The sequence below is a fragment of the Diceros bicornis genome, chromosome 33 (assembly GCF_020826845.1).
Source record: "Diceros bicornis minor isolate mBicDic1 chromosome 33, mDicBic1.mat.cur, whole genome shotgun sequence".
NCBI classification, from domain to species: Eukaryota; Metazoa; Chordata; class Mammalia; order Perissodactyla; family Rhinocerotidae; genus Diceros; species Diceros bicornis.
Window position 1 is genome coordinate 18,251,697 of NC_080772.1, and position 11,259 is coordinate 18,262,955.

The following is an 11,259-nucleotide window of genomic DNA, read 5'->3' on the forward strand; positions in this document are numbered from 1 at the left end:
TTGGAGTAGAAAAACATTATTTAAGGAATATTGAAATATTTCAAGTTTAACTCCACTTTTTCCATTTTATGTTAATGTATTAATTTCAAGTTGTATTTAATTCTTAATTCTGAGTGCCACATAAATATCAGACTGAGTATTTGTTAAGTAAAAATTTATAGGTTCATAGGACTTGAAGGTATTTCAGGTAGCCTTTCTTCTTACACCAGAATGTTTGTAATCTGATGACTGGGATGAACATATTTACAAAAATCTATAGTATAAGGATAGTGAATAAAGTGAGACTGAAGACCTTAACTAAACATATCCAGCTTAAGTTTTCAAATTTGAATATTAAGTGTAAAATGGAATGTGCTGTTTTTTAAGGTGTGTCGGGGAAGAACCCCAACCTCATACAGGATGACAATGAGTAACAAGACTCCAAAGGAAATTACTCAGCAAGCAAGCAGGCTGGCTTGCCACAGCTCCATAGGTGCGAGCGAGTGTAGACCAGGAGACTCAGTGGATCAGAGCAAGACGGTTTCCTACCCACAGCACAGCAACAGCAGGTGTTACTTGTGCCCATTTTAATCTTAATTATTTGACACTAGACATTAACTGATAATGTACATCAGTAAAATACTGCATTTAAGGGAGAAATGTCATTTCCATTAAATACCACTTTTAGGAAGATCCAGCCTTTAAAATACAAAACAAGAGGTGTGTTGAACACAGCCTAGAACAGCTAATGCAAGGAATCCCTCTGTCATCCGGGCCTGCTGCCTTGCAGCAGTCCCACCTGATTCCCACCAGAAATCCTCTCACGAATTGCTTCCCTCTGTCGGAGTGATTTCTCCAGTCAGCTGTCTTTATCCAGCTACTTGCTCACTTGGAAAACTTCATATTTTCTGCCCAGCTTCAGGCTTTCAGGAAACTAAACTGACAATAGAGTGTATTTTTGTTCCTTTCTAGGCTATTCTCTAAACTAAAAAGGTGAGGGAGGGTCAATAAAAATCATCTTGAGATACCACCTTTCATAAACACTGGGCTGATATTTAAAATAATCTCAGATTTTGAGTTTTCATTAACTGTCAGATAAGGAGAAAGGACCCCAGAAGTGCATTATATTTCTTTGAAATAGTCAGTGGAACTTAAAAAGCCCTTCATATTTATGTAAGTTGTACTCCAAAAGTGGCTGCCCTTGATCCTAGCACTGAAAAGCTACGCGGGCTGGACAGTTCATGCACAGTGCCCCTATGAATACGACCTGTGCCCTCCTGCCAGGCACTTTGGAGCCAAAATCAAACAAACTACAGAGGTAGGAATTGCACCAGCAGAAGTTGGCCTGCAGAGAATGGTTTTAAGAAACACTTTGGCTGGGCCGGCCCCCTGGCTTAGCAGTTAAGTGCCTGCGCTCTGCTACTGGCGGCCCAGGTTTGGATCCCGGGCGCGCACCAACGGACCGCTTCTCCGGCCATGCTGAGGCCATGTCCCACATACAGCAACTAGAAGGATGTGCACCTATGACACAACTATCTACTGGGTCTTTGGGCAGGGGGTGGAAAGGAGGAGGATTGGCAATAGATGTTAGCTCAGAGCCGGTCTTCCTCAGAAAAAAAAGAGGAGGATTAGCACAGATGTTAGCTCAGGGTTGATCTTCCTCACAAAAAAAAGAAATACTTTGGCTGTTTGTCTTCTGCTTTTGGGACATCCATACTTGATGCCTCTTTTTGTTGTTTTTGTTTTTATATTTGTGTTTGTTTCTTAAAATTTCTCTGAATTATACACAAAAATTCTAGCAAAGAGCATTTCTCTTAGTTTGGATTAATTCTGCTTCTATATTCTAGCTCTTAACAGCCCTCTCTTCTGAAGGAGGGCAAACAGATTGGTTCTGAGAATGAATTATTTGTTGACTGGCTTATAAAACGGATGTCTCTGGAAAAAGTGTATGTGTTTGTACTTTTAAAGCAAGGGGCATGTCTAAGAATTTTCATAGCATCTAAACTTTTTACATACGCAAGGAAGAACATTGCAGGGCAACACTTTAGGTTTTTGTTTTTGCTTCTTGAGCTCCTTTACACATTGAATCTCTGTGTCTTTGAGAAGACATGATCATTTCAGGATTACTTTCCTTTTTCAGCTTCTAAAAATCCACACTTAAACCTCCACGTTTCCTATAATTACTTTGTTTGAACCCATGACCATCAGTAGTATTTCATATAGAGAAATGCAGAATCTATATAATCAAGGTTATGAAAATAGTATAGACATAAAATACAGATGATCTGACACTGTTACTTGAATCATTTTGCTAAAGGCCCTGAACTTTTTTTCTTTTACCAGGCATAATGGTATTCAAGATTAATGAGTGCCTCGTCCTTAATTTTCAGTAAATAGGGGAAAAAAAGGATGAAATTTACCTGCAAGAGTTACAGGGAGAGGTAGAAGCTTAATTATTTTTTTTTAACATTTTAGTTACTGTTCAGTTTCCATTAATTTTCTCTTGCCATTTATTTTGGCCAGAAGATATTTTAAAGAAAGTAAGCTGTTCAAACAATGTCTTGTAGTTGATATCTTAATCCAAATTAACATATTATCTTGTTTCAATTCTGGATATTGAAGAGTAAATGTTCATAGCATTTGAAGATTGGTTTACTTGAACGATAACATTTTAAAACAAACATAAGCATGTAATACTTTTGGATCCTGTGATGTCTAGAATTTTAGGTGGGGATAAACTCTATTAAAGTGACCACTAGTTCTTGATTTTTTTTTTCCCCCTAAAGCCCCAGTAGATAGTTGTACGTCATAGTTGCACATCCTTCTAGTTGCTGTATGTGGGACGCGGCCTCAGCATGGCCGGAGAGGCGGTGCGTTGGTGCGCGCCCAGGATCCGAACCCGGGCCGCCAGTAGCGGAGCGCGTGCACTTAACCGCTAAGCCACGGGGCCGGCCCAACCACTAGTTCTTGAATGAACAGTATTATAACATCGTTTTTTGTTGAGTAGCACTAAAGATTCTGGTATCCAAAATTTAACTTTATTTGCTGTTATAATATAGACTTCATGAAATCTCTGCACCCGTACATGATAGGAAAACAAACCACCATCCTCACTTGCATCCCCAGATATGAGAATATTTATTCTTTTAGGTATGTTTTGATAAACAAAGCAGAATTCAACTTTCCTGGGAAATGGGGGTGGTAGAGATGAGTCTTTATCTGCGGGTTCTGTGTTTCTCTCCTCTCTACTCAGGTCCCCTTCCATCCAGCTGGCACCCTCCAGATGCCCCTCACCTCTGATGGCCGTGGCAGCGGCATCCCATCCTCTGTCCTGAGAACACTCTGCTTCCAGTCACTCTCTTCCTCTGAGTGCACGGTCTCGGTTACTACTGCTCTTCCTTCTTTCTCTGTTGTTTTGAACACGTATGACACTTTAATTCTACATTTATTTGAGATTTCTGTATTTTACCCAGATCTCTTCTGAAGACTAAAATTCTGTCACTACTGCTATCCTACCTACCAGCAATTCTCCTAGTTCTTTCAAGAAGTATTTTTTTAAAAAACCGTTATTGTGTTCTGTTTTGTTAAAAACATAAAAAGTTACCAAGAATATAGTTAGGAAGGATATTAAATTAAATAAGAATATTTGACATTATATTGACACTAAATGTAATTATAAATATCTCCCCCCAAAAAACTTCATTCAATAGATTGACTAATTTCTATCTACTTGTAACTTAATTTATTTACTGTATAGAGCTGTTTAACAAAATTACTTGACCTACCCTGTGAAAGGTAGGTAGAAATCAGAATTTAGCCTGTTGCATCAACAAAGAGCCATAAAAATTTTTTTTCAAAATTTTAATGTCTTATTAAAATTATTTTCTTTATTGCAGATTGATTATAGCACATGCATCTAATCTCTAATTATATAACACAATCTTTCAAAGAACATATTAATATATTTAATCAAAACATTGGTGCTGTTCCTTATAGGAGTTTTTACTTTTGTTTAATCGTCATGTGCTTCTTTAGAAATGTCATCACCTGTTTCTTCCCAGTGTGGGGCTAAGAAAGTCAACGGTAATTGAAGCTTTGCAAGCCAAACATATTTCCCTATCCCACAAATATTCCAAATTAAATAAAATTAATAAAGTTAGTATTATTAAAGTTGGTTGCTAGGTAAGCTAGGGCTGGGTAAGAACTGGGACATTTATTCTCCAAATATTTTTGTTTAATAATGTTACGGGTAAAAAACAATTTGCAAGCATCCTCTGTGTATGGTAGTCCAATTAACAGGGCATAAATAAAATTAGATATGAGGAAAAACACCTGAATTCAGTGTGTAATATGAAAAGCTAAAGGTCCATGAATTCCCCCATTCAAAACACAAGGTAGAATGAAGGTATTTTCACAGCTCTCAAGCGAAAAAAAATACCAATATCCAGTAAAGGAAAACTAAAATAGAATTGAATGTTGGTGAATGTTATAACAGTTAGGATTAAGTTTGACTTTATGTAACAGAGAAGCCTCAAATAATGGTGACTTCAACAGGATGGAGGTTTATTTTTCCCTCAAAATAGCTTATTTCTCTCTGAAATCAAGAACATCTGGAGCTGACAGCGGCTCCGCAGTGTCCTCAGCGACCCAGCCAGGCTCTCTGCCATCCTTAGCATTGGCTTCCATGTCAGGGTCAGCCTCTGGCCCTCTGTGACTCTCAAACTCCACTCATCACCTTGTACTCAAGGCTCTCAGGAGGAGGGAGGGGGGTGGGATAGAGCTGAGAGGACTTGCTTTCTCGTGGAGTCATCTCCCTTGAAGCAGCCTTCCTAGACGACTAACCCACGTGCTGCCTACGTCTTGTTAGCCAGAACGTAGTCACATGACCACATGAAACTGAGGGAAACTGGGATATGTTAACTAACTTGATTGTGGTGATTATTTCAAAATGTATACGCTTATCAAATCATCACGTTGTACATATACAATTATATAAATACAATATTTGTCAATTATACCTCAATAAACCTGGAAGAAAAAAAACGTAAAAGGCTTAGAGGCTGGGAAAACCTAATTATAGAAAATAGGAGGAAATGGATAAGTATATAAATTGACCTTGAAAAGAAATCTGAATTTTATTCTCAACCCCAAAAGACTTCCATTTGGAGCTACGGAGCAGTGCACATTGAATACCCCCTTTTTTACACCCAAGTGAAAATGAGACTGCCTATGTAGTGACTGCATGGGTTCAATTACAATGATTCTTTTTGTCTCCTTTTCAGTTTCTGATGCTGTATTAGGCCCACATTGTTGCAACATGTCTTACAGTTTGATGTATTCTATCATAAATGGAAAACACTGTCATTGAAATGCAGAAGCCAAGGCCCTGGGGAAGGGCTAATGCATTACTCTTGGGATTTTGTTGTCAAATACAACTAGTATTAGTTTACCATTTTTAAGAGTGTTAAAAAGTTTCTTCACCTTAGTTCAAAACAAAACATGAATTAGTAAAAAACATTGTTAGAATCTGTGATGGCTCCTGATAGTGTTGGTTTGTGCATGTTCTTAGAGACTAAGATTAAGAATGATGGCAGTGAGAAACCGAGGCTGGGGTGTATCTGCATCAGGTTGACAAGCGCTCTGTTGAAACTTGTTTTGAAACTTATAGGAGGGGATTTGTGTAAGGACAGCCTGAGAAGTGGTTCCCAGATGTTATGTTCAGATATGTTCTGATTAATTGGCAGTGATGATTTTTCATATTCCCTTACAAAGCCTGTGACAGCCAACCTTCTATCTTCCTTGCAGGACAGAGGTGAGGTCAAGGCAACCCCTTCAGGATGACCTTCCTTTCCTTGAGAAGCCCCTGAGCAGGCAGTTTTCCTTACCAAACCCTTCTCCAGAAGAGCCGCACCTCAAAACGACAGCACTGGCAAACGAGGAAGCACTGCAGAAGATCTGTGCTCTTGAAAACGAACTCGCTGCTCTCAGAGCTCAGATTGCCCAAATCGTGACCCAGCAAGAACAGCGGAATCGTGTTGCAGGTCTGTAAGTCCTACATGTGTTTTTGCCAGCAAACTGGAAATTAGGAGAATGCCAGTAATTTGAAAATTTATTAGCAAACAGCAGCCATTGGGGTTGTTAGAAAGCTGGGGGCAAGTCTTCTTTGCATAGTCGAGTACAGAACCCAGTCAGGTTTAAGGGGATTTTGTTTGTTTAGAACACTCTTGATGCTATCAGAGGGGATGACGAGTGAGTATATTTGCAAAACCCTGGAATTCGTACGGTTGAATTACTGCTCATGTGACTTCTATGGGAAATGTAGTTGTCTGTGGTAATGGCACCATTCAGATCGGACATGAGGTAATCTCAAAACAGCCCTGGCAGGAATGAGTGCTGTTTACTTACCTGCATGTCCTGAGGGAAGTACTTGGCTTTTCTACCTCCCTTTCCTGCTCTAAAATGGGGATAATATTACCTATGTTATGGAGTTATTGGGGGGTAAATGTGGAAATTATATAAAATGCCTTTAGCACTAGTAGCTACTTAATAGTCATTTCTCTTCCTCTTGCCCAGAAGAGAAAGTGAATTCAGGTCCTCTGACTCCTGGTCTAATACTGTTGCTTTTATTTGTGTGGCGTTGTCACTTTGGAGAAGAAACCATAACCTTGAAATCCTAGTCCATTAACCTGTTGGCGAGTAGCGGTGGTTTTTCCTAGTGTTGTTCCCGAGTCCTGGCTAGGCTCAGTGTTAACCGACTCTGTCTGAAGGACGAGGACGGCTCCTCTGCCTGAGCCATTTTGCTTGTGCTCCTGGAGTTTAATGCGATCCAGCCTGGAAACCTCATCCACCCTGGGTACCGCCAGGACGGACAGAGGGCGAGTGCACTCGGGCACTTGAGGAGTAATCCGTGTTACTTAATGAAATTTTCCTGTAACTTTTTAAAAACCGGAAGTCCTGCCCTTTTCTTCTTTTAACTTTAAATTGCGTTTCTCTTTTGCTTTACCTCCCTCTTCTGGTAGACGAGGAAAAGTGCCGTAGATAGTGAGAAAATTTGGGGATTTACGTTAGATGTTCTTTTTATAATCTAAATCCCTTGAGTAAAACTTTTCTGCATCGAGTTCCTCTAATCAATATAGTTCACCCAGTGAACAACTCTCTAACCTCCAATTAAGCAGAAAGATGAATTTTTAGGTTCTTATTTTATAACCACTTTAACTCTTATCATAGTTGCTTCTTGTTTTGGAAATTAAGCATAACTTTTTTTTTCTTCCAGAAATTTGTTCAACAATAAACCTAAAACTTTTCTTTCAAACACATTCAAGTCAATGCAGGCTTTTAATGCTTAATACGTCTTATACGTAAATATACTTAAAATGAACCACAAGTTTATCAAATTTTTTTCAAATAGTTACTATAGTACTAAGTTGTCAAACTGTGTATATATTGAAGATAGTTATTTAAGCAGAACAGACTGCTTTGTATTTCATCTAAAAGTAGTTCAAACTGTGCCACAGTCAGACTTGAACATTTGATATCACAAAAACACCCCTGTTAAGTTAAATGGAACTTTTCCATCTGGAGAGTTTGGGATTAAATGATACAGTGACTGAGATTCAGGCATTAGGAGTCTAACCAAGTAACTGAAACCTCCTTTCTACTTACATAACTGAGATTTTTTTTAAGGATATTGTTTTCAGGTATACAAAAGTCCTTAATATAATTTTACTTTTAAAAATATTTTATTTGCCTATTACCATCAGGATTAAATTGATTTTTCCTTATTTCTGTAGGTGACTTAGATTCTACCACATCTGTGACCACAGCACCACCCTCTGTCCCACCCCCTCCTCCTCCACCCCCTCCCCCGCCCCTCCCTCCGCCAGGGCTCCACCAAAGTGTGTCTGCTATTGATCTGATTAAAGAGCGAAGAGAGAAAAAAGCCTGTGCTGGAAAAATGTTGGTTAAGAACAGTCCAAAGAAACCTGAAATGCCAAATATGCTAGAGATCCTAAAAGATATGAGCAGTGTGAAGCTTCGGTCAGTGAAAAGGTGAGATACATTTACCTTCTTTCTCACTTCCCTCGTTTTTTAATGTCTTCTAAAACAAAGTATTAGGCTTCTTGAGAACTTTGTTTTATAACATGACTACCATGAACAGTCGGTTTTTAATTTAAAACAAGATGGGCCCCTGTGGCTCCTACACACAGTTAACTAAGAGATTGGCAAAATAAACATTTCCAGGTCACTCTTTAGTTTTTCCCCCATTGCATTTGAAACCCTTTCCTGTAAAGTCTTGATTATTGTTGTCCAGTCATTCATTCAGTAAAGCTGTGTCGTGTACCTGCTTGTGGTAGTCACCAGGCCTGCGGAGAAGATGGAACTGTAATCACCCTGAAGGAGAGCATGATCGATGCTCTTGAGATGAACTGAGAGGCTATTTGTTGGGCACCTTTGTACTCTTTTACTGAGCCTTAAATATAGGGTTTCCATCTCACTGCTCTCAGTGTCTGTCAGTCTCTCTATCGAGTTTCTGGGATGCTGGAGCAGCGCTGTCAGGGAGGTGAAGGCACACGAAGTACTCTGCTGAGGGATGCCAGCATACTGAAATGTCCCCTTGTTTCTCCTCCCTTCTCTAAGGCCGGAACAAGATGTAAAGCCCAAACCAGTAGATGCTACCGACCCTGCTGCCCTCATAGCAGAGGCTCTGAAAAAGAAATTTGCTTATCGGTATCGAAGCGATAGCCAAGGTGAAGTTGAAAAAGGAATTCCAAAATCTGAATCAGAGGCCACCTCAGAAAGAGTGTTGGTGAGTATTAGGTCAGACTCCTTTCCTGGTACAACGCGGTAGTTCACTCCATTGCTGAGCACCTACATTTTGCAAGACATTCAGCTGTGTCTTCTGCAAGATTCAGAAGGATGTGCTACAGGATCTAGTCCCTACCTACAGGTTGATTACTTATAGAAGAGCATAAAGAAGGAAGCAAAAGTTCACCCCTGGTTTCACTACTTAGCATTTCCAATGTCAGATTTTCCATGCTGTGTTTTATTTATATTTAAGTATAATGAAATGAAATTCATTATAATACAATTTATGTCTGAGGACAATAGACATGTTGTGATATAGAAATTCAGCGTAAAGAAAGATCATTTTCTCTTAGGGCACCCTGTGAAGGTCTTCCCCGGAGGGTGAGACTTGACCTAGGCCTGGGGGGATGTGTGCTGTGTCATAGGTGCAGATTGAGCAGATTTCATGGAGGCTCTCCAGTATTAACTTTTGCATTCCCTTTATTCAAGTTACATCATGGGTGATGTGTGCTTATCTATTCCAGAGAGGCAGAGATCTTAGAAATTCTAGCATCTCTGAAACTCCCAAAACATTGAAAAAGAAACTTTGTATTTCCTTCTTTCACTCAAATAAGTAAAATTGGACTAAACGAGGGTCTTGCTAAGATGATTGTAGTTTTTTTTTCTAGGAAGTAATTTGGTTACCTCTTTGCCTTTCATTCTGTTGATATGTCATGTTTAGAATAACCTGTCATTACGTAAAGATTTTAATATTATCTTGCTTCTTGGTTTTTCGTGGAGAACATACCCAGCCTTTTGATCCATGACTGGGAGGGAGGAATATCATTACTGTTTTATGAACCAATATCTTTATACTTTTTGTTTCTTTCTTTTCTAGTTTGGGCCACACATGTTGAAGTCTACAGGAAAAATGAAGGCTTTAATTGAAAATGTTTCAACTTCTTAACAGACAATGAGCTGAGGAAGACTATCCTGCTTCAGCTATTGGTTTGTTAGGGCTGTTTGGCTAGTAGAAATCAACACGATTTAGTAAATACCTGAATTTTGTATTGAGTGGTGTCCTTTAAAATCAAATTAGAGGATTAAGCAATAACAAAAGCATGCAAAGTTTGTGTTTGCTTTTTTGAGAAGGTCAGTTCTGAAGTTCTCCACGGCATATGTGTCTTCTGACATAACATGTTTTTAACATGTAGTCAGGATGTTGAGGTTTCCAGGCTTGAAAAAATTACATAGATTTCAGAACAAAGGATATTTGTAGATGTGAGTTTTTAATTCTTAACACTAATTTATCTGTATGAATGTTTTATATGCATATATTTGGATATGAAACAGTCTGTGTACATTTAGTGATGACAGCAGTGAGGGTACTGTTACCGTCATTCATCCTCAGTGACCACTTACTATTCATGATGGAATAGCTGGTATAACACGAGCTGTTGGAGTGAGATAGTTGAGATTAGAATCTTCTTGCCGTGAACTTTTATCTTAGATTCTCTCTCGCATTTTCTTGGAGAGGGGGTTTGAGTAGGAACCGGGTAGTGTTCACTGCTGAAATTCCATAGGCTTTCCTTTACGGGGAAGTCAAGGACCATGAAAGCTGCCTTCACCTCAGTGTCGCTCAGTGCGGAAGAAGAAATTGTAGTTTTCAAATAGTGAGGAATCAAATTATTGAATTAAATCTCTTTTTTAAGTAAAAATCAGAATGTACCATCTTTTTCTTTCAGTTTAATAAATGGCATCGTAAAGATGACTTGCTGCAAAGTTAATACTTCTGAAAATGTCAGCATAATGGAGTTTTAAAAGTTTTAATATTGGGCAGAGTAGTAGCTTTATAATGAACTGTTGAGAAAGGATTTCCTATAAGTTGTTTATCATTGTTCCGAATGCTGTTCTGTTGAATTACATTATGCAATGTAAACCTTAGGTGTCATTAGAAAGTGGACAATGGCCTTTCTCATCTAGGGCCTCTAAGGGATTGCTGTAAGTGACCGTTTTTAAATGTTTGATAAGTCTTCATGATTTTCTGTATTTTTGTTAAACTTAGGTGTAGTTAATGCCAGAATCTCCTACCATGAGTAAATATTTGGATTTATTATTTAAATCTAGTAAAAAATTAGTTGTACTTCCTGGGGGGATTAGGAGACGGGAAAGTAGATAGACATTCACTTTTAAGTTATTGAAAATATGTGCAATGTTCTCAATATTAGCCAATATTAGTTGAGGTAATTTACATGGTTTGGTTATTCAGCTTAAATTTGAACTGTGGCTTATTTTACGCATGTTGTTAATGTACATTGTTTCTAATTGTTTTATATGGTTTAAAAATTCTGCCTTTAAAAGAAATTCAGAAAATCCGCCTCACATACATATTTTGACCTAAGAAATTTATATTTGCATCAGTATTAAATTTTGGCCAGTGCTTCAACCTAAGGAAGTTACTGTTTTGAAATAAAGCCAACTTTTATTCTCCTTGGA

At 38.5% G+C, this 11,259-nt stretch overlaps 1 protein-coding gene across 1 annotated transcript in view; it reads left to right on the forward strand.

Annotated features, from left to right (window-relative positions):
• MTFR1 (mitochondrial fission regulator 1) overlaps positions 1 to 11,259 on the forward strand; it is a 65,839-nt gene extending 54,580 nt beyond the window's left edge. The window contains exons 5-8 of the mRNA XM_058528793.1: positions 5,785 to 6,020; positions 7,770 to 8,028; positions 8,617 to 8,785; positions 9,662 to 11,259. Coding sequence (XP_058384776.1) covers positions 5,785 to 6,020; positions 7,770 to 8,028; positions 8,617 to 8,785; positions 9,662 to 9,730 — 733 coding nt within the window. The 3' untranslated portion in view covers positions 9,731 to 11,259. The remainder of the gene's footprint in view (positions 1 to 5,784; positions 6,021 to 7,769; positions 8,029 to 8,616; positions 8,786 to 9,661) is intronic.